The sequence below is a fragment of the Rhamphochromis longiceps genome, linkage group LG15, assembly GCF_057381845.1.
Source record: "Rhamphochromis longiceps isolate RC_006_pf linkage group LG15, R_longiceps_female_GT1.1, whole genome shotgun sequence".
NCBI classification, from domain to species: Eukaryota; Metazoa; Chordata; class Actinopteri; order Cichliformes; family Cichlidae; genus Rhamphochromis; species Rhamphochromis longiceps.
Genome location: NC_140571.1, coordinates 749412 through 772878, shown reverse-complemented (window position 1 = coordinate 772878; position 23467 = coordinate 749412). Strand labels below are relative to the sequence as shown.

Genomic DNA, 23467 nt, shown 5'->3' with positions numbered 1-23467 from the left:
ACTGAAGTCGTTTGCAAATGTTTTATGCCCATTAAGGGACGCAAGCATCCTGGATCAGTCCGCATGCTCAGGAAATACGAAAAGATCCAGGACGACAGGAAAGCACACAGGAAACAAATGATCTGCCTCACAGGCACATTTGGTTTCCCTGATAGAAAAAAACAGTCAAACTTGGATATGAGATGGACTGTTTTGTGTGTTTTTTTATGAAGACCTGATGAAGTTGATGATGGGTCGAATCTGCATGTTTAGTCTGTTGACTTTAAGCATCCAAAATAACAATTATTTTGAACCTTTTCCTCATTTTTTCCATTTTTCTGGATTTTTCTGATCGTTAGCAAATTCATTTTATTTAGGCTCTGATCATAAACCAACAATATAACTGAAACAGTGTCATCAACTAAAAGACAAAACACTTGGAATCTTTTTATTTGTAGGACTTTTATAGAAAAACACTTGTATGGCACAAGATTAGGTCAACTCAGATCCTAACCTGACCTTCTGATGACCTCAGCAGGTCAGCAGAAGCTGTCCAGATTTAGAGTTGGGTTTCATTTCAGCCACAGTCCAAAAAAAGTCCCATATGGTGATTTTGGAATGAACCTTTTACCATTTGGATTTCCTAAGTAGGAAAAAGTCTCTAAAAATGGGCCGGCGTTACCCAGGTGCTGAGCTTGGATGCTTCGGTAGATAAAATACAGCAGGAAACCTTCTGCTTGCTACTGCACTGGCATCTTAAAATGGCTAACACAGTTTGTCAGATTAGCATTTGTGACAAACTAAAACCTTCAGTTGAAATTTTTAGCAAATGATGATTTTAGTTGTGTAACGATCTCTGCCTCCATAGGCGTACATGAGCGCGCTGATGCACAGTTCCAATGAAATGCCACATATTTAAGGCATCACACAGCTCCACGAGGCTCCTGCAGCCGCTGCTGGTCACTAAAACCAACACGTTTCCAAGGTGTTTTCAACCTGTGCACAAAAATAGCGCATGAGCAAATACTCACTCTCTGGTAGTCATTCACCTTTCTCGCTGCACTTTTCAGTTCTCTGTTTCCATGGTAACAGCCGGCTGCAGACAGGCTGTCTTTGACAAACATGCACAAGCATGAAGCCTGCACAACATGTCAGGACAACTTTGCTGGTATTAGCAGCGCTGCGACAGAGTGGAAAGGATGTGGTCATGTTACCGATTCTGTTTTACAGCTTCTGTTAGCGTAGCGTTAATGCAGGCTAAATTTAGTTTGAGTCGAGGTGAACGGCGCTTTAACTTTTCTGTAGTTCAGAGAAAAAGGGATTAGTCTTCACTTGGTGTGGGAGTGGCTTTCCCTCGTCCAGATCAATGCTTTTAAAAGCCCTTCAGCTTCAATCTCATCACAGCACAGTTTGTTACAGCTAATCTGATTGTCCTACAACTGACACCTGCACCACCCACTAGAGTTCCTCAGTCTCTCGTAGACACACACACACACACGGACACATACGGACACACACACATGGACACACACACACACACACACACATACGGACACACACACACACACACACACACACACGGACACACACACATGGACACACACACACACACACACACACACACACACACACACACACACACACACACACACACACACACACACACACACACACACATTCACGTTTAGCTGAATGAGTAAGACCAGTAGTTTTATGGGATGATCTCATCGGGAGGATGATGTCAGACTCTCGTGCTGCCACTGAGCTGCTGTAATTGTTTATATTTTACAGGCTACGAGGGTCTGCAGACCTGCAGAGTGCAGACATAGTGGGGAAGAGTGTGCGTGTTCACTGCAGGCCCTTAAGTGGTTATCAGGATATGAGTTTGGTTTAAGATGAGTACCGCCTTCTCTGCATACTTGTTTTGCTTTTGAGCATCTAAATCGTCTAAAAACATATGTGACTGACTGTGAAGAAGACTATAACCAGGTCACCACCACCTGAAGGTAGAGATGGGTTTTTAGTTTTTTTATTGGAGGAAAGATTCAGTTTGTCCGTTTCTCCGGCTCGTCCCAGCGTACAGAGGCTGTTCTGTAAAACCTCTGATCCCTCCTGCTGTTTCCCCAGGAGCATTTTTCTTGCTCCTCTCCCAACTTCTCCCGTGGGTGTTCCCTGTCGGCGCCCCTCTTTTTTTGGCACTTCTTGTTTTCCCCCTGCTCGGGCCCTCCCTCTTATCTTTGTTCCCCCAGAATCACTGAAATAATCTGTTTGATGTTGGAGGGTGTCTCCTCCACCACTCCTTACTCCTCTCTGTGTCTCTTTTCTCTCCCCTCCCCTGATGAGCTCATTTCCAGGATGTGTGTGATGTCCAGTGTCACACGTTGGTTTACAGTCAGCACGGTGAGGGGAGAAGAGGAGACAGCGACAGCGGGACACGCCCTAATGTGACCTCATGCATATCGCTCTCTCTCCTGCTGCGCCGTGAGCTCTTTCATGTGCTGGTGGACGCCGTGGTGACATCATGTTGCTTGTGTGAGCTGCATCAGCAGAGGGTTTTCTCAGTATTCACTGTCCTGTCCTTAAGCCCTGTTCTTTTACATTTTATTTTGCTACTGTCAAGCCTTCCTTATTACTCTGATGTCTTGACAGCATAGCTATTTAAAACAGCTGTGTTGTTATTGACATCGTCCGAATCAGCTATAATTTCAATTCAATTAAATTTTATTTATATAGTGCCAAATCACAACAACAGTCGCCTCAAGGCTCTATAACAAAAGCATTGCTAACAGGCGTTCAGATCCACTACAGGAAGAAGTTTGAGTGGGAGCTTTAGTAGGAGTGGTGTTCCCCCGGGGAAAAACGCAGATGAGCTCCAAGCTTTTCCAAACACACGATCATGCCAGCTTTGCAGCAGAGCTACTGTGAGACCAAGTGCAATAACACTCTGCAAACAGCGTTTAACATCACGTTGGGATTCGCAGGCCTTTCCAGAGCGACTCTGGTGTCACATTAGACCAGTAATAACACAACGGTCACTGTGGCAGTCTGTGGCTGCCGGGATCCAACAACAGAGCTTTGTCACGATTCGTCTCAACAAAATGTATTAAAATATTCTAACGAAGCATCAAGCATATTGCATCATATGATATTAATGAAAGGATGGTGTAGGTACATGAATGCAACAAATGGGTCATTTTAGCTGGTTTGTAGGTGGTTGCTAGGCAACATGATGTTGTCACAAGAGTTCACGTATAAATTGTGACTATAAATTACTGATTCTGTTTGTTATGAAAATCATACTATGCTTTTATAAGGTGTTAAATTGAAGAAATGCTACAAAAAGTGATAACTGGAAGCTAGCTGCCATTTGTAGGTGTGGCCACAGAGAGTAGTGTACACACCGCTTAAGGGTCATATCAGTAAAAGGTGTTAAAAGTTGCATAATCACGTGGCACTGTCTGCTACAGTAACCCAGTGTATATAAAGTGCAGTCAAAAGTGCGATTTTAGGTGGTTGGTTGGCAACGTAACAACGTCATGTGATCTGATATGGATAAAAAACATTAGGAGTCTGAGATCACAATCACACATTACAGTACGACTGTCAGTGTTTTCTCATATGCAACATTTGTAAAAACTTTATCTTTGAACCAAACATTATACAGAAAAAAACATTACAGTCAAGTGGAAATGATGTCATCACATACAGTAGTGTGGCTATCAGATCGCCAAGCTAACGCTAAGCTAACAAAGCCACCCTGTCCTTTTTACTTTTCAGTATATCAATAAACGACACGCCCAAAACCTTTAACCTTCCTTAAACATGAAAGAAAAATGTGTAATTTAATGTTACTTTGCATTAAGTGGTTCAGCCTGAGACTGCAGATACAGATCACTATACTGAGGTTCAAAGATAGAAGCAGCGATCACAGAGCGGCTGCATTACAGTAAAACATGCGTAAAGTACAGTAGCTGTAAACATCCCCTGTAAAAATTTAATACATTTTGAAAAACGTGAAAAACTGTAAATATACTGTCATGTACTTTTATTTGTGAATACAGTGGAGCTGAACGGCGATGCTTGTAAACTAACATTTACAGTCGGCTGCAATACAACCTTAAACTGCAACACAGAATTTTTTTCTTTGCCCAGAATGTGCTGTTAACCTCTACAGGAATAAAATGCTGTGGATATTACACTAGGAGCACTGCTAGAAGGCCTTAATGCCAAATAGGAAGAGCACAGGTGTATGATTAAAAGCTTATATGCAGCAGGTACATATTGTTTGTAGATTACAGCAGTGAAACATTGGAAAATAACAGCATTTACGAGGCTTTCCCCCAGTCTCCTCTTTAGAAGAACTGGTATTTGTGGTTATAATAATACTTGCCATAACAACTATGTGTGATACACGGCATGTGCTCGAGATTTTCTTCTCGCTCCTGTATTTACAGTTAGGATCTAAATAATTTAGAGCTCTGCGTGCTTCCTATCTGGGCCTCATGCTGAGACAAAGCTCCCCCAGTTTCTCACACTACTTCCCTGAACTCTCTCTCATGCACAGTACACACACACACACACACACACACACACACACACACACACACACACACACACACACACACACTCCTGCACCATACATTAAAACACTGATTCCACCACCCACCCTGCAGTACAACACAAAGAGCTGACGTCCCTCCCCACCATCCTTCCTGTCTGCTCCCATTGGCTGAAAGGATCAGATGCTGGCAGCGTCTCAGACCAATGAGGCGTCTCCATGGTGATGTCATGGAGGCAGCATCGATGCTGTTGCTGATGCTGTTGCCTGGCGCCTGCATCCTTGCAGCCAGACGGGGTAACCGTAGTCACCGGTTCAACATCAGCAGCGGAGAAGACGCCGTACAGAGGGGGGTAAGTCTGCAGCGCCAGACACACGGCTGCACACATCTGTGTTGCACTGTGTGCCACTTTGGGTTCTTCAGGTTAACTTTCATGGCATGAATGAGCAGTACCTGCATGTGCGTGTATTCAAGCGTGTCCGTGGGGTGGAACAGGGTGAGGGTGAGGAAGGCAGAGTGATGATGCAGCGGCAAAGGTTCCTGCTGATAGGCGACAGAAAGGGAGAGAACCGAGTGTATCGTCAAAGTGTAGAGCGTGAGACATCATTTATTATTGATTCTCCATATGTCCAAATGCAGCTTTGTGTCTGATTTAAGGAAGGAGAGGCAGACAGAGAGACCGGGGAGAAAATGGAGGGTGTTTTGATGTGTTTGTGCATAAGGCAGAGTCATACAGGCGAGGGTCTGAATTTAAAATGTGCTCAGAACCGTCAGAAGTTCAGATTTGTCTGGTTGATCAGGTTTAAGTCTGCAGTTTCTTTGCTGTAGCAGTAATCTCCCAGTGAATTGATTAATATGCATGCATAGCAGCTTTCTAGGAGCAGAAAAACATAACAGTACAACAATCTGTCGAGTCTAAGGAGCTCGGAAAGAAAAGCGTCTGGACTTCTTTAAGTTGCTTGAAGACGTTTCACCTCTCGTCCGAAAAGCTTCTTCAGTTCTAGTCTCAAATGGTGGAAAATGGAGATCCCAGATCTAAGCCCTATTGTCCCTCTTGGGGGACACTCCCACAGGGCTACGATGACCTGGATGACTGAGAACCTTCACGGACAACAATCTGTGAAGACAAAACCAATGTCAGAGGAATGTTTTGTCTCCGAGAGTCTGATCAATCCTGGTGTTTGCTATGAACAATGCTAAGTGATGACACAAGTACAGAGTTATTATTATTAATATTATAATATTAGAAACAAGAAATACAATTACAAGTAGTACATGAAATTCTGCTCCCATGGAAACAAAAAAACGTTCTTCTTGAGCTCAGTGCTGTGAAAAATGGAAATGAGACGACTGCTGTTAGAAAAGCAAATATCAGCTCAAGTACAAATCACAGCTGAAAGAATATGTGTGTTTGTGTTGAGCGAGACATGTGCAGACCATGCCGGTCAGTTTCAGAGAACGTTTTGAAATAGGACGATAATAAGATAAGAAGGTTTTATACAGATTTAATTGACTCTCAGAAATGATCTCCTAAACAACAAATTCAGTGAGATGAGAAGGATTTGGAGGAGAAAGTGGTTATATATGACCTATGCAGCTAAACTACAAAATAAATATGATTTAGTGATGCTGAGAAAGAATATGAAATAAAAATGTACGTGGCACATTTATATAGAGGTTAGTAAACACGCTTTAGCTACAAGCCATGCATTCATACTGTGCTGTGCTTCACTCTATAGACATAAAGCACTGTATATTAAATTTAGAATAACCAATTCATTTATTTAAATTTTATCAAATCAGTGTTCGTTACTCTAAGTCTGACCAGAAAAGTGCCCTAATATTACTTTTACCACGAGGCTTAAAGCCTCTCAGGAAGAAAACCTCTTCAGACCTGAGGAAACACACAGTCGGATACAATCTTTCTTTTTTTATCAATCAATAAGTAACTGAATGTCATTTTAATGTTAAAGTGCTGAAAAATATAAAATATTCTAAAATATGACAAATCATTCATGCTGACAATGCTAGCTTAGCTTAGCACAATTTCCGGAAACAAAAGGAAACATCTAGCGTGGCTCTGCTCAGTGCTAATTCCCACTTAGCTGTATTGTTATTGAAGCAGCCAATAAAACCAAGAATTTATGAATGAGTTTCATACTTGTCAGTTTTTTGAGTCAGTCAACTCTCAGGTCTCCTTGCTAAGCTACCTGGCTGTTAGCTCCATCTTTAGCGTAAAACATGAATAGCATCAGTTCTTTTACCTGACTCTCTGCAAGTGGTCAAGGCAAAGATTTAATAATAATAGATTGGATTTATATAGCGCTTTACAATGCCACTATTCATTCACTCTCACATTCACACACTGGTGGAGGCAGCTACGGTTGTAGCCACAGCTGCCCTGGGGCACACTGACAGAAGCCAGGCTGCCATTTCGCACCATCGGCCCCTCTGGCCAACACCAGTAGGCGGTAGGCCAAGGACACAACGACCAGGACAGAGAGCCCAGGGATCGAACCGGCGACCGTCCGGTTACAGATGCGCTTCCCAACCCCCTGAGCCACGGTCGCCCATTGTGCATGTAACAATGGTCTCAATGGAGGCTCAAATGAGACTGATCCAGAATCATTTGGATCGGTCATGAGGGCAAAATTAATATTCAGTGACTAGTGATAAAAGGTTGCTGGAGGTTGATGGCTGGGGAAATGAGCCAAAAGCTCCGGTCACATGGGCCTAGAGACCTCTCAGTGAGCCCCGTTTTTTCCTTGCGACCCAAACATGCCTGAGAAAATATGTGTATTCCTTGACCGGTTGGCAAAAACGTACATGTGATTGCTTTGGTCACTAGCATGCTGCCACACAGGTGGTGGTTTTGTATAATCTCTGAGTTATAGTGAAACCGTGAACAGTGTGACACAAACTGCAAACGTGGACCATTTTCCTTGAAAGTAAGTAAGTGCACCTCATTCTTTCGTTTTACTACCGCTCAGCTAATAGTTAGCAAGTGTTTACGGCCAAACTACATTCACACTGCTAACAAACAAAGCAACCACCAGGACAAGAAGAAGGTGCAGAACCTTCAATAGATTTCAACCAGCCAGAGCAGCGACTTACAGGAAACACTGCCGACTAGTTGGGGGATATACATTTTCTGATAGCAATCGGTGCTCGCTGCTGTTGTTTGGGGGCTTGTTTGCTTTTTTTCTTTGTTTAAGACTCTACCAATTAAGGAGCACAGATTCAAATTCAGTGAATATCATACAGTCGGATAATGAAAAACCTCAACAGCCTATAAGGTAGCTGTCAGCAAAATTTCCCACCAACACCACCCCAAATGTTTCCACCCTCTGTCTCTCTCCCAAACTCGAAGTGACACACTCTTACTCCTGCAGGAAGCAGTGCATTGATCTGCAACCTGGGTGGCTTCATAATATGAGAAGCAGCTGTGTGTGTCCTGTGTGCGTGTGCATTACAACAGTGCAGCAAAGCAGTTCGTTTACTGCTTGATTAGTGTGTGTGTGCTGTGCAAAATCATGTGTTTGTCCTTGTCTGTCCCTCAGGGAACAGACAAGTGTCAGGGTGGCCAGGTGAGCCTGAGCTCACTGCAGTATAATGAGCTATCTGTCTTCCTCGGTAATGCGGGTTGTCTCATTAGGACACTTGTGTCTCTGTGTGGAGACGGACGTTCAGGCTTGCTGACAGGCTCATTTGTAGACGGACAGACAGACACTTTTTGGGAAATATGCTCATTTGCTTCTGTCTGAGTAAACGTTCAACAGGCAACTGGCATAGCTTGAAACACATCCAGCACCTTTAATTGTTAGTGCATCCAGATAAAAAGCCAAAAGACAATAAAATAATTTTTAGGTAGTTTCAGCTGTTTACGAACATGTTAAAGCTTTGAGTTTAGCATTTGTGTTATCTCGGTTTTGCTGATGTGATCACATTTGGAGGAAAAGGTGGAGCTCGGGGAGTTATCAGCTAGCACTAGTGCTGGCAGTGTTTAGCATCATTTAATATCAATTCACCATCATATTAAATGGGATTCTAATTTATAGCAAACTGGTTGAAGACTGAGTGGAAACCACTGGTCACTAGAAAATAAACAGTATTCTCCAACTGGTTGCATCTGGTTGAACCTAGTCACACATCACTGGTGTGAGTGGTTGCAGGAAGTTGCTAAATTGCCAACTGGTATACAGGTTTGCTTGTATTAAATTTGGTTGTTTTGGATTCTTTACGGCCAAAAAAGACACGGCTCAAAAGTGGTCCTTTTACTTTAAAAATGATCTTTATTTTACATATCTGGGATATGGAGACCTGAACACACAACCCCAGGTCTGAAGCACAAACGGAAGCCTAGATATTTATAATAATAATAATAATAATTTATATAGGTGCTCTCTACGTCACACCACACTTTAAGTTTCGATCAAAGACTCTGCTTAGTTTCACTTTCTGGCTGCACTCCTAGCTTGCATGGGGAATGGCAACTTGTCTACAAGCCTCGGCAACTACTCACTAAGTGGTTTCCAGTCAGCATCACACTTGGTCAAGCTTCACTACATGCGGCTGGGTTGTTTGCAGGTGACTGTGGCGACTGCCAGTAATCTCCAGCAACCACTCAGCAACCAGTCAGGTAATACATACTCATTTGTCACTGACCAGTCTCTAAGCCCGTGACTGAGGCCTTAATGGACTAACAGAGTGGGACCGGACATCATTAATGTGACACATGCGTGACACATGCCAGTCGTTTGTTCCTAATGTCAGAAACGACACAAGCAGGCACTCTTCACATGAGAAATTGAGAAGAACTAACAGGACTGATGAATGCTGACTGTAATGGGGCCGCGTGTGGGGTAGACATCGCTCCAAGTACATCTGACTTTCAGTCTGAAGACAGAGCGCCTTTAAATTTAGACTTCACTTGTTATTTGCTTTTCTTTTATTATGTAAGGTTGAGAAAAGGTCCTGATTTGGGCTACAGTGTATCCCACAAAGCTCCATCCTCTAGGTTTTCAAGATGGTGAGTTCAACTAAATCTAAAGGGAACAACATCATACACAGAGATCAAATATAAAAGATGGGTGTAGCCACGGTGACGTTGTCCACTGGCTGGTGGGAGCTCCGTCACTTACCTTTAAAACACAGTGGGAAAGGTCTGAAGATAGCAAATGTCTCAATTAGGCCTGTATCAAGGACCCCAGCTGTTACATGACGTTCAAATGTTGCTTTATTGTTTTCGACCTCACAGTGAGCTGGGTGTGTGTCCTCATGCCAGTGATACTGGTTCCCAGGATTTAAGCAAACGTAATTAGTGTGTGCAGTGGACCGAGGAAGGGTCAGTAAGCTGTGCAGAGCACTCCCAGAATCTAAAAGGATGAGATTATCCAATTAGCACACAAAATGTTTTAGAGCACCGATGAGGCAGATAAGTGTGTCTGTTTGGATTATCGATCAGGCTCATTGAAACAGTTCAGAGTTAAAGAAATGATAGAAGTTTTGATAGAGACACATTTATAACAGCTCAGTGCTGACGAGACCATCTGTTAGGTTTTGTATTGGTGATTGTTATTTATGCTTAGAAATATCTACTCATATATGCTTAGAGTTGTCATTTATGCGGTCACACTCTGACCACACACACACACACACACACACACACACACACACACACACACACACACACACACACACACAAAGGCAAGGTACTCTTTGTGTGTATGTATATGTCGTATGTTACTGAACCTATGCATATTCATGTAACCTCAATAAAAGAGCAGTGTTACGGGGGAGCGGACGAGAGCAACTGGGGTCAAGCGAAGGAACGGCGTTTGTCCGGTTCTCTCCCGTGCACGAGAAACATGAAGAACTTTGCCTACTTCGTGTCTTGCTTGCTGTGTAATTATATTGTCTTCAACGTTCCAGCGAATAGGTTCAAGCTACAAACCTATCACCATCTGAGGAGGAGACGACGGCAGGTGGTTCTACTCTGCTGCCTTTGTGCCTCGGTGCAATCTGCTTTTTTTCAGTTGCCAAATTCATTGAAAAACAGAATTATTGTTGAATTATGAATTATTGAATTTGTTAGGCAAAGGCGGTGTTTTAAAGGTCTGTAGAAGGTTTGCAGCAGCTTCTCTGCCACGCCTCGAAAAATATGCTTGACTTGCAGCTTCTTCAGCTGGATGTTCGACTTTCTGCACATTTACAGTATCTGATAGATGGTAAATGGCCTGCATTTGTATAGCACTTTACTCAGTCCCTAAGGACCTTTACACTACATTCAGTCATCCACACACATTCACACACTGGTGATGGCAGCTACATTGTAGCCACAGCCACCCTGGGGCGCACTGACAGAGGGGAGGCTGCCGGACACTGGCACCACCGGGCGCTCTGACCACCACCAGTAGGCAACGTCGTCTTGCCCAAGGATATTTGGCATGCAGCCTGGAGGCGGCCTGGGATCGAACCACTGACCTTCTGGTTAGTGGCTGACCTGCTCTGCCACCTGAGCTACAGCCACCCCAGGAAAGTTTCTCAACACACACAAACAAAAGAAACAGTTTAGTAGCCTGAGACGAACTAGAACAGCAGAGCTTCATTCTGCTGTTTGATGAACATTTTACTTTATTTTTTTCCATTTTTAATGGTGAAACAACAACATTTAAAGTGCAGGAACACCGGACTGACTCTGACTTTTTTCTACATGTCAGGTAACTGTTGTTGAGAAGGTCAGAGATCTTTACCCAGAATAGTTTTTGTCTGAAGAGCTCTGATCTGATAATGTGAGCTTTAATTTAAAGTTTATTCTCAGGTGGGATTTTTGCATTACGCTCCGCCTTTATCTTTTTATTCTGACTCTGCTAGAACAGCTTTGCATGAGTCCAATAATCATGACTTGGCTGCTCTACACTTTTGGCTCACGCTGTTGTCTCCTCAGCTTCTTCCTTCTCAGATTGTGCCCTCGATGCTCCTGCATTCAGTGCTCTCTGTCTCTGTCCCTGCACAGCTCTCTGACAGAGTGAGGAGGATCTTCAGCGTCCCTGGAGAGTAACATTTGCAGTGAGACCATGACTCTGGCAGGTAAATGCAGTCGCAGCACAAACCCGTTCACCTCACACGCCCTGCTCCTCTGCTTTAAACACTATACTGCGACCGATCTGTTCAAATATGAGCATGCAGTATTTGTGTCGTGCAGCGTGTCGTTATTATGTCCGCTGGTATGACATAACGAGCATGACTTACGTCGTCAGTCCTCGACTGCGTGCTCATGATTCAGCTTGATCTTCTGTGTGTGTCCTCAGCCTATAAAGAGAAGGTCAAAGAGCTCCCCCTGGTGTCTCTGTTCTGCTCATGCCTGAACCCACGCACTGCAGAAAACCCGACCTACAAGGCAGAAGGTAAAAAATCTCCTTTGCACGAGCACTGGTGTTTATTAGGGGTACAGTCGCTTATAAAAGACCGACAGCAGTCTCTGTGGCTGAAGTTTGATGCTCCTCAAACTTCAGCTCCTCTCTTCCTGTCTGTCTAAAACCAGCAACTTCAGCAACTACAGACAAACACAAGAACATCTCATCCACAGATGTCTCATTAGATCTGCAGTAAACCCAGGCCCACAGTCAGTGCTGACGCACGCTGATCCTTTTGTCCTAATTCTGGGTCTTTCTAAATAATCACCTTTGGAGCTAAAAGTGAGCAAGAAGCAGTTTTGTTTCCCTCTATCTAAATTTGAATCTTTTTAAAGTTATAACAGATCAGGAGTGACTGCAAACTGCAACTAAATTCTGAACATATAACTTATATTTCGGTCTTGGCGTCATTTCTACAGAGTGAAACACTTTCTGTGTTCTTCCTCCAGATCTCTGACTAAAGTAAAACATTCGATCTCAAAGTAAACCAGACTCTCCAAATCATTGACATTTTGCATTTCAGCCTAAGTTTATGCTCCAGCATCGCTCCAGCTGTCAGACGAGGTGTCCGAGTGGCCAAGGCGACGGACTGCTCATCCACTGTGCTCTGCACGCGTGGGTTTGAACCCCATCCTTCTTTCTTATCCAGCTCTTTGTACGTGTGCATAGTGACAATAAAATGTGTTTGCTGCTATTTAAGCGATAGATCTTGGATACTTCTTGGTACATCACAAGGAACCTTTATAATCTCTTTATTGATTTTAAATGTGTTTGGTGCAGCTGACCACGTCATACTTTTACAAACGTGAAAGTTTGAGTTTTGAGCACAGTCAGTGATCATTCAGCATCCAGGCCTCTTTCCTCCTTATTACAAAGTTCCCCGAGGCTCCGTCCCAGGAATATTTGATTTATGTTTATAGCAGCATCTCATTGTGTAATCATAAAGACACATTCCTCTATTTATGGCACCAACTCTAAACATCTAGCTATGATTTAACTGCCTTCCAAACCATTAAAGATCTGTGAAAAGACCGAACTGATTTTAAATGCAAAAAAATTACTGATTAACCCCCTAATATGTATGAAACTGTATAAATACTCAGACATTTAGCTTGATTCGATTTTAAAGCACACGTTGACATTTCTTATTAAATAAAGTGAGTTCAGTCGGTCTGTTTACAGGGATCTCATTATAGACGACTGGTCTCTCTAACCTCGAGATACAGCACATTAGTCCAGCTTCAGTTGAATCATGGAGATGAACAAAACGCTGGCTTGCCTGTGAGGAAGGGTTTGTGTTTGTTTATTTAAATAGATATATATATTTAAAAGAAGCAAAAACAACCCTGCTGCTATCGTTCAGCCATCCTCCAGTACACAGAATAGACTCAAGATCTTTTTGTTCTTGTTCTTTTCTCTGAACGTGTTTCCATGTTTTAAAATATAACATGATGGCGATGTTAAAGACAAACAAAGATGAGGTCATGGATTCAGCTCTGACAGTAAATGCTGCTATCCACCAACACAGATGCAGTGGACTTGGCCTGGTGCGTCATCAAAGACGTAGAAGTTATCGAGCTGAACAAACGCGCATCGGGCCAGGCCTTCGAGGTCATCCTCAAGCCCCCGTCTTTTGACGGCTTGCCTGAACTCAATGCCTCCATGCCGCAGCGCCGCGACCCATCCCTGGAGGAGATCCAGAAGAAGTTAGAGGCGGCTGAAGAGAGGCGAAAGGTGAGGGAGCGGGCGCGTCATCTGAACCGCCAGAAAACATCCGCTGTTTGTGGCTCGTTCAGCCATTGTTAAACATCTGTTAGCACTCTTTGTGTGATTTATCGGAGAGACGGAAATAGGCTTAAAATGAATGAAGGGGAAGTGGGAGGGAGTATTGGAGTGAACGGAAAGAAGGAACTGAGCTGGGGGAGATGAAAAGAGGCAGATGAAAGAGCAGAGACAATCCTGTGAGGACACAAAGACAATGATTCATATTCATCCATCAGAGAGGATGATGGAGCGAGGGCAAGAGACAAACAGGGGAAAGGTGAGGAGAGTGAAAAGATTGTTAGAGATGGAAGAGCGCTCTCTGGAAACGAGGCAATTCCAATTTCTTTGGCTTTACTGGCTCACAGTGATCTAATGTATTAGTTATGAGGTTTGGCCCACCTGAGGACAAAGATTACAGGTGCTGACAACCGCACACATTTCAGTTTGTGTCTGCACCCTTCAACTAGAACATGTTTGACAGTTGAACTTTGTTGAAATAGGTGAAAACTGCAAACAGCCTGCTTATCACCTGCAGTCTGAGTATTGTGTAAAGGATGAGCAGCTGCCTTCACTTCTCCATCTTCCTCCAGTGCCAGGAGGCGGAGCTGCTGAAGCACCTGGCAGAGAAGAGAGAGCATGAGCGCGAGGTGATCCAGAAAGCTTTTGAGGAGAACAACAACTTCATCAAGAACGCCAAGGAGAAGCTGGAGCAGAAGATGGAGGCCAACAAGGAGAACAGGGAGGCTCTGCTGGCAGCCATGCTGGAGAGGCTGCAGGAGAAGGTAACGTGGCCACGATTAAGCCCCGAGCCTCCCGACCGTTAGAGGGGAGGTCTGCAAACTGATCTCAAACAATCATTGCTTTGTGTGGTTTCTCACACAGCAGACAGCCACAGAACACCAGGGTTCATCTCCCACGTGGGACCATTATTTTTGTTTGGGGGGGTTAGGTAAAAATCCAGTGCTGATAATGCTGAGCAAGGTTTTTGTGGTGCTGATGTGTCAGTGTAACATATGACATGTAGTAGTTCGACAGCATTGTCACAAATGTCATATTAATGTTACTTTTACGACACCAGGCCAACCATATGTTTTATATATGCACATGTATTTGTGCTTTAACTATGGAGGCAATCTGGCCCATCTTTGACTTTAGTAAAATAAAGCAGCATGAAAAGGTCGTTTATGTGTCTTTGTTCAAACAGAACACGTTTAACTTTGGAGAGACAAACTCTGCTGCTTCTCTTTTCATCCAGTCTTCATGATATCCTGGGATAACGTAGAAACTCCTTTTTATTTTGCTTTTGCAGACAGGAATCAGCTCCCTGCACACCTGTCAATCAGAAATAGCCACGCCCTTAACCTTAAGCCTGATCTGTATCCAGATGGATGAGCCTGACCCACCGTAGAGTTAATATGGCAGGGACCGTTTTTGTACTGGGCTGTAAACCTGCTGTTTGGTGCAGCGTAGTTGGACAGTTAAACGTGGGAGTCTGTGGGGAGGTTTGCTACATTATTGCAAACTGTCTTTTAAATTTGACTTTTGAATGTTTTTCTTCTTTTTCTCTTGCTAAAAAGGATTTATGCAAGCTTTGAAGTTAGAGGGCAGCAGTTTTATATTTTCTCACAGCCAGCTAATAGCTTCGGATGAAGTTACACTGATATTTGTCCATGTGTATCGCAGACTGTGAAAACGACTCTTTACTGTCTCGTGTGTTATTTCTGAACCCAAACTTGTTGCCAGGCAACTTGTTGCCAGGCAACTTGTTGCCAGGCAACTTGTAGCAACACTAATGAAACGTTGCTGGTTTTAGTCTAACACAGAGTGAACATCAACAAGTTCATGTTTTTACTGTTTCAGCTACAAAGTTACAGACATGAGAGACATATTGAGCAAAACGTCAAACACACACTGAGAGCTAAACACGAGTTTTTTGAGTGTAAATGAAGCGAAGCTTCAGCTGAACTTTCTCTTCTGGTTTGGCACTGCTCACAAACCTGATCAGCAACCATGAATATTAGTGCAATGAAATAAAGTTTTTTCAGTTCTTCCCCACTCGCTCTCATTCAAACCTTTACGCCGGCGTCTCCTTCATTAATGAAAATATCTTCCTAAATGATAATGGCACTCATGTTTCTGTGTCTGGCAGGACAAACATGCAGAGGAAGTGAGGAAGAACAAGGAGATGAAGGAGGAGGCCTGCCGGTAGACGAATGGCACGAGGGAACGGAAAGAGCGAGGAAAAAAAATAAAAAGGGGGAAAACAGTGCATTAAAAGAAGAACTCAACAGCAACTAGGGCAGATTTTGGTTTTCATATTTGATGTATGCTGCGATGATTCTGAGCAAGCTGTATAAAGTTTAGCCACTCTTGATGTTAAAATTTCTCTTTTTTCTAAAGGAACGTGGGAGGGTGGGGGGGGGGGGGGGGGACGTCGGCGCTAATGTTTTTTAAAGAGGAACAGCCATCCAATCATGACTGAGTAAAAAAAAGGAATTAGAGCTCCTGTTTTCTGTGTTCAGCATCAGGAGATGATTTTAGTGAAGCTGTGTTTTTTCTTGGCAACGCTTCCAGTTTGGCACAGCCAGAGACGCAGTTTCTCTCCAATTAGACTAAGTATGTGATCATTACCTCATAAAACCTGAAAATCTGTGATGTGCTTTATTCAGACTGGACACAGTAGTTTCAGAGCCTCACTCAGCCATAACCAACTCCACTCCACTGAAAACCAGGATTCATTAAATACACAGGACCAGCTTTAAATATGAAAACACAAAGTGATCTCGGTCCACATGCTCATACTTCTCACTGTTTCTTTCACTCCGTCTGGGGTTTGTCTGTGAATCTCACTAATGCTTTATGAATATGAAACAAATAACTGGGGGGGGGGGACTTTAGCTGTAGTGTAGTCGTAGATCAGTGACATGCATTTGAGTCTCTTAGAGTTAGAGCACTGATTGCACTCTTATTTCATTAAGCACAAGTCAAAGCACACACGGTATTCATACCAGAAGAGCAGTGAACATATACAGTAAAAACATTCACATTACGAGGAGGTGAAACAGTGACTGACTGCAGTTCACAGTTTGGACGTATTTCTGGCTTCGGTGGGTCGATTTGTGATCTGACCGACTTGCTTTGGTGTCTCTGATTGTTTATGGTTTTCACAGCAATTCCAACCTAAAACATTAAAATGGGGATCAAATGTGCTTAAGTGGTTTGGTCATGCTGATTTGATTGAAGTGTCTCAAATGTTTGCGCTGTAACGGGGGAGTCGTACATGGGCTTTGTACTTGCTGTAACTGTGTGTTGCTGTATATCTTCAAGGCTGGGTTGATTGTACCTATTTGGCATGATCAATAAAAGCAGCTTGGCTGAACTCGAACTTTCTCATAATTTTCAGATTTGATGGTGATATTTTTGACACTGATTTCCGTGACAGACAAACACTGGTAGCTGGGATATCACAGCACAATCACAATGATTGCCACTCTGTGTATTCAACTTGCAAAGCGACGTTGGTTCACCAGGGTGGTGATAAAATGGCCATAAGACATTCAGTCTGCTATCAGTTTGCAACTGCATGCAATCTGTAGAAAAACTAGGATGAAATGTGCCGAGACTTTGTCCCGGAATAAAAATGAGATGAGAAAATTCTGGAGAGACGAGATTCAATCGAATCGAATCAAGTCATGTAGAAAGGTGGGAGGAGTTTGGAAGTGATCCAATCAGAAGTAAGCTCCTCGTGTAGCAAAGTTTACCACGCACACCATTCAGTCCCTAGGAAACGGAGGTGGAAGTACAACTAGCTCTCATGCTCTATGTTTCTCCTGAAAAAGCATAAAAAATGTCGATGCCAAGGAGAAAGCAAAGAGTGGACACATCTCGCAACTGATGTCAAAGAAAATAAGACACTTTGTAAAACGTGTAGAGCAACTCTCGGTAAAAACACAAACTTTTATGTATTTATATTTTAGTCGACTGAATCAACTTCAGATTTAGTATTCGATAATCTTCAGCTGGCAAAAAATAGACTGACCCTAAATGAGTTTAGGTGCTTAAATTATGACTAAAACTACATCATAGTTTGGGGCAGGCAGAGATAAGCTGCTACCTACAAGGGAAAAAGCAGTCAAAGGTGTCTCCCAGGGGCTGGGGGTATCGCATAAGCACTTACTTGCAGAAAGGATGAGCTGGGATGAAGGTGGGTTGCAAGGCAGCTTGCAGATGGACATCGAGTGCCACTATAGTCAATTAATATTTAGCTTAAAATGAAAGTTACATGTATGTGAGTCTATAATATTTTACAAAAAAAGGAGCGACCAACAAAAAATAATGCTGTCATTAAAAATACTGTGAAATGCATTTATTAACATAAAGATAATTTGACCTGCGTTTATTATTTGTGTCACAGCTGATTCAGATGTTAAAGATACACATTTTTAATTATGAATTATAATGTTTACAATGAAATGAAAATAGTTCGTATAAAATGTAAAAAGCAAAATACCGAATTAGGAATAAAATAGGAACAAATATAAAAAAGACACATATCCACAAAATTAATATTATTTATCATGTACAAATAATGTCAACAACAATTCAAGGCTCACATTCTTTCGTCTACCATCTCTGATTAAAGTTACAATAAAGCCCTCGCGACCACAAGGGGGCAGACACACACTTTGCAGCTGTTTAAAGCTATCAGAGTCACAAAGCAAGCCCTACTGCTAACAGCTAAGACGGGGAAACGCAAGCACTAAAACATCACACAGGTCAAAAATGACTCTTTCATGTTACACATTTTACTTTCATATCTGAACCTGTTATAACTTAAAGCAAACTTGCAGAATGCAGGTTAGTACAGGGTAAAAACAGCGTGCTGAAAGAAATGCGTTCATCACAAGTCGTCGCCTTCCTACCCCTGAGGTATGACAGTGGGCCTCACACAGGTACAGCCAGCTGTGATCACCTCTGTCCCCAGTGTGAAGATGTACTGCTTCCTCGCCTTCCTCCCTTTTTTCTTAGACGGTTTGAGGACCCTGTGGTGATGCAGGAAAGAGTTGTAAATATATAACTGAAAGGTTACAGCCCCTTCGAGAGCACTGTGTTTGAAGGGGCTTTATATAATGTGGGGGAGATAAATGAAATGAAGGCTCTCAGTTTAATTCAGTTACACGTATTTTGCAAAGGCTGCAAGCTATGCAACGACTTTCTAAACATCTTTGTTTTGTCTTGAATGTGGTTTATATGGGAAACAACAGTGAAAAACCAGAACGTACATCTGTATGTATACTGTGGTTCTGCTTCTATAGAAATGCCTTTGACCTGCTAACTAACACATTACTGTACACAACCTGCACTGCGGTTTTTCAGGATGTTTGTGTTTTTATCACAGATTGCCACAAAGGATGGATCTGATTGGTTCTGCAGCATGACAACAGTGCCAAACAGCCCGGGTGATATGGAGCTATATTTGATGACAAAAGCACAAAATGGGATGGCCCTGATCACAACGTTACAGATTAGGCTGAAGAATCCACGTCGCCCACTCGTGGACCCTCTAAAACTGTGTTTATCAAACAGTGATACCTGGTGACTGCAGACTCATTTGATGGATCTTTTGGAAAATTGAGGAATATAGTTGATCTAAATACAAAACTTTAAAAAAAACAAACAAAAAACCCTCAACATTATTCAGCTACCAGACGCCCACATTCATTCGCTGATGTTTGGGAAGAGGTCCGAGTGACAAACGTGTGAGAAAACAATCTTTAAAGACGTGTTGATGCTTATCCAGGCAAGGAAATCCCAAAATGTGGATTCTGTTCTGAGGAAGTTGGATGAGCGACGAAACGTCCGACTGAAAACGCGACGTCCAGATCAACACAAGCAGCTCTTTGGGATTTCTTTGAAGACTAGATTCAAAATGATTTATATTTCAGTTCATATCCACACAAAGTGTATTAAAATACTAAAAAATAGTTTTAAAAATAGTTTAATTAAAAAGTAAACTTAGTAAAAGTAAAGGAAAAATACCAAAGGGCTAATGACAGGGTATTAATTTAGTAGTAGTAGTAGTAGTAGTATAAATTATTAAATATTGTAAATACTGTAATGTAAAGTATTTTTTAAAAGTAACGTTTAGTACTAAATAGTAAAAAAATATTTTTAATGCCACTCATGACAAAGTTTTGGAGAGAAAAAAACCTCAAAGCTAAATGTTGCGCATCACATTGTGACAAACAAACTAACCACAGAATTTATTGAACAACAAACGAATAACATTTGAAACAAAACGAGTCCTTTCTTTGAAAACTAAAGTCCGAGTGATCACCGCACACTAATTGAAAAACATTGGATACACTTTGTAACGTATCTACAGTTTTTGAATTTAGCTGATGATTTTAAAAAGTTTAAAATATTAAGAAAGAAATTGTGAGGAAGAAAATGTGGTCAGTCGGCATCGGCATGGAAACACCCAGCGGCTCCTGTTTTCTAGGTTAAGTGGAAAGACCTGCTGCTTCTTCCTGTTTGAGACCTGCGCAGTCATATCAGGACGTGAAGTACGGAGAGAAATGTCCAACAAGCGCCAGCGCCGTGTTTGTCTGTGACTGCGCTCCGTTGGTAGAACAGCTTTCACCGATGATGATGGTGAAAACTGTATCCCTGCACTGAGCTCCTACATTTCTGTGGCTGTTGTCTCTTTATGTACTTTGTGCTCAACGAGCTTCAATCTGGATTCTTTCTATTATCAGGGCTGTCTGCAAATGAACTGAAACTGAACACAAGAGCAATTCTAGCTGTTCTGATGAAAACAAAACCAAGTGCAAAGCGAGTATTTTCCACAGCAGCTCACCTGTGGAGGACCAGAACTTCGTACTTGATGGGTTTAGCCTCCAGGCCTCTATCCTCCCCTCCCCCCTGTGGACTCAGACAGCCAGTGGTGAGGCACTGGGCGTTTGAGATATGCTTGGGCAAACGAGAGTCCACGGACGAGTCACTGCGGACGGATGGGTCAGAGAAAAAACACTGTAACCTAAAGATTAACATGGCCCAGTGAAACATAGATGAATAACAGCAGGGTCTTACATGTACGTCCACGGTGACAGAGACATGTTGGCGATGCTTGAGGGAGATTTTGCGGTGAAGTGCGGCAGCACTGAAGGATCTATAACCAACCTCACACTGTTGCCCTTCAGTCCAGCTCTGGGCCCCAGCTTTGCTGAGACTGACTGGCTTTTCCTGGCGCCGTGCAGCAGGGGAGCCAAACTCAGGACCAGCAAAGCTCTCAACACCTAAGCAAGACAAGAGCGCGCAGGCCACAGCGTGTCAAAGTGCTTCATCAGCTAGAACACATGTGAGCAAAGAAAATAGAACTTTACGACTGCTGCCAGTTCCTAGTTGGCTGGATAATCAGTGAATAAATCCAAAAGGCATTTTGTTTTTAATCACTGCCGTGCGTTACAGATTAGGGAAAATGTCGGCATCCTGATTTTGGGACAGCGTCATGAAATAAGTGTTCAGAAATCAAATGTGCTACTTTTTTACATTACATTGTCTAAAAGTGGCTCTAATTTAATAATCACCGATAAAAGTTAAGGATAAAGCAGCTCGACTCACCAGCAGCATGACTGTGTTGCCTCAAAGCCCAGCGTAACTGTGAAGCCCTCCTGTGGTATCCTGTAACGTCTGCAGTCGAGCAGCGGTTATACGCCGGCACACTGAGTTGGTGTGCTGGCAACATGTGAGATGCATTTCCGCTCTGACTGTCACCGATTCTGAAGAAACGCGGCTGATATTCGAAAAGAGTTTTGTTTCCGTGCCGACTAACTGTGCGTGTTATGTGTGATTGTATCATGTAGCATATTTACTATGAAATCTTCAAAACTCTTAAGGTCTTTGGGGGTTTTTTTTCATTTGACCCCATTTTGACCTGCTACAAAAAGTATAATTGCCCTGCACAAACGTTCAATGTTGACACTTTCAGAAGGTGTCAGACAAAGGTGTGGAAGCTGTCCTGCACCCCTCCGTCGTTTTGAAGTTGTTGGGAAAATTATAATCTGCTTCACAGTTTCATCGGGGGAAATGTTCAGCAACAAACAAAATTAGCAGGGATTGATGTGAAAGTCAAATTCAAGGTGTAAAATGTGATACGGGTGTTCAAATGCAGTTGCAAGGAATTTCGTTTATCAAAAAGCAAAGTGAAATAGTGACAATTACTGTGTGTGTGTGTGTGTGTGTGTGTGTGTGTGTGTGTGTGTGTGTGTGTGTGTGTGTGTGTGTGTGTGTGTGCACATCCGCAGAGCTCTGATTATCTCGACTCACATCAAGTTGTAACTTTTATCACTTTAAGAAACAAACAGGAACAAACAAATTAAGCTGAACTGCATCAACTTTTTCTGTTTTTTCTGAAACATAGAAAATGGTACGCTAGTAACTACACCTACGCACAAACTCACTCTAAACAATGTAGGTCAAGGAAATGCTGACACAGCTTCTGGTAATGAATCAACATACTTCTTAAATGCAAGCCATGTGATAACATCTTCTCTCCTTGTGTAACATATATAGTGAAGTTAGGAGAAATGGTTTCTGAAGAACACCGAAGAAGCTTTCTTTCCAAGCTCTTTAGCTTTCATGTAAAGTGCTTTTAGAAGCCCCAGTTTGGCCCAGATAGCTCAGGTAAAAGCACAAAGCCATCTAAAATCAGGCAAACCAACAGTACTATAGAAACTCAACAATCAAACATGGGTTTTAAAAAACTTCATTTTTAAATAAAGAAGTTTCTTTCTGACTGAGAATGGCCGAGCTAAGATCCCGTTGGACTTCCAGATACAGTCGGACAAACAGCTCTAGTGATAGATGTAGCAACACCAACTGATAGCAACATCGGGAAGAATGAACACGAGAAGCTGGAGAAGGACCGAGGGTGAAGGCAGCAGTGGTCTGCGTGGTAACTGGAGGCCTCGGTGCAGTGGCCCCAAAGTAGGCGAGCGGCTCCCGCAGATCCCAAAACCAAGATCTCCAGGAGAGCGCAGGCCCAGGAACGCCATATCTATAAAGTCCATTTATTGGCTGTCGTACCAATTTAAGAATTGTTGAGAGTTTTTGATACTACTTGATATTCATTAATTAAAGAGGAATAGTTAGCTTACCATAGCCTAGCATAAAGCTATGGCAACCTATGGCAGTTCAAATCTGCCAAAACTGACATTCTGATTGTTTCATTTGTACATTAAGTATAAACAGTCCATGTTGAGGTAGGCTGTGTGTTTTAATGTGCTGTAAACTTCTTTAGCTGGATTAACTTGAGGACTTTCCCATTTCCAGTCTTTAAAACAAGCCAAGCTAAGCTAAACAAAGCTAACTAGCTTATATTTACAGCGGACACACCAGACGGACACTTGCTTTCTCAACTGACACACTATGAAAAAAATAACAACTTAATTATTATCCCATTGTGTCAAACTTTTCAATTAAAGCCAAGCTGAGTTCTCTAATGTTTCAAACCTTTAAAAATGAACCAAAGCCTGAGTGTCCCAAACACAGTGTTTTAGAGAGATATCAACTGAAGTGAAGTTATGGCCAGGCTGTTCACTTTATGGTGCAGTCGGCGAGTGTAGCCGTTTTTCCATATAAACAAACAATTTTAAGATGTTCTATTTTAATAATGTAACCACAGAGCGGGGAGTTAAAGGGAAGCACGCGCTCCCATTTACATGGGAGTTGGTGTAAATCAGGTTGAAA

The 23467-nt window shown here is 42.6% G+C and overlaps 1 protein-coding gene and 1 pseudogene across 3 annotated transcripts in view; one reads left to right on the top strand and one right to left on the bottom strand.

Annotated features, from left to right (window-relative positions):
• stmn4 (stathmin-like 4) overlaps window positions 1-16694 on the top strand; it is a 50262-nt gene extending 33568 nt beyond the window's left edge. Inside the window, exons 1-6 of one of the 2 annotated variants that reach the window (XM_085382367.1) lie at window positions 4805-4890; window positions 11554-11627; window positions 11849-11944; window positions 13482-13687; window positions 14308-14499; window positions 15867-16694. In XM_085382367.1, coding sequence (XP_085238493.1) covers window positions 11615-11627; window positions 11849-11944; window positions 13482-13687; window positions 14308-14499; window positions 15867-15926 — 567 coding nt within the window. In that variant the 5' untranslated portion in view covers window positions 4805-4890; window positions 11554-11614 and the 3' untranslated portion in view covers window positions 15927-16694. Of the gene's footprint in view, window positions 1-4804; window positions 4891-11553; window positions 11628-11848; window positions 11945-13481; window positions 13688-14307; window positions 14500-15866 lie in introns of those variants that run through there. The other variant, XM_085382368.1, reaches the window with a different exon arrangement.
• A 1447-nt stretch (window positions 16695-18141) lies between these two features.
• On the bottom strand, window positions 18142-21349 carry LOC146651738 (interleukin-17F-like; annotated as a pseudogene). The gene is made up of 4 exons (XR_014907637.1): window positions 21341-21349; window positions 20810-21066; window positions 20577-20720; window positions 18142-18759 (listed from the first exon to the last, which is right to left on the bottom strand). The product of XR_014907637.1 is annotated as an interleukin-17F-like (transcript).
• Window positions 21350-23467: the final 2118 nt, after the last annotated feature.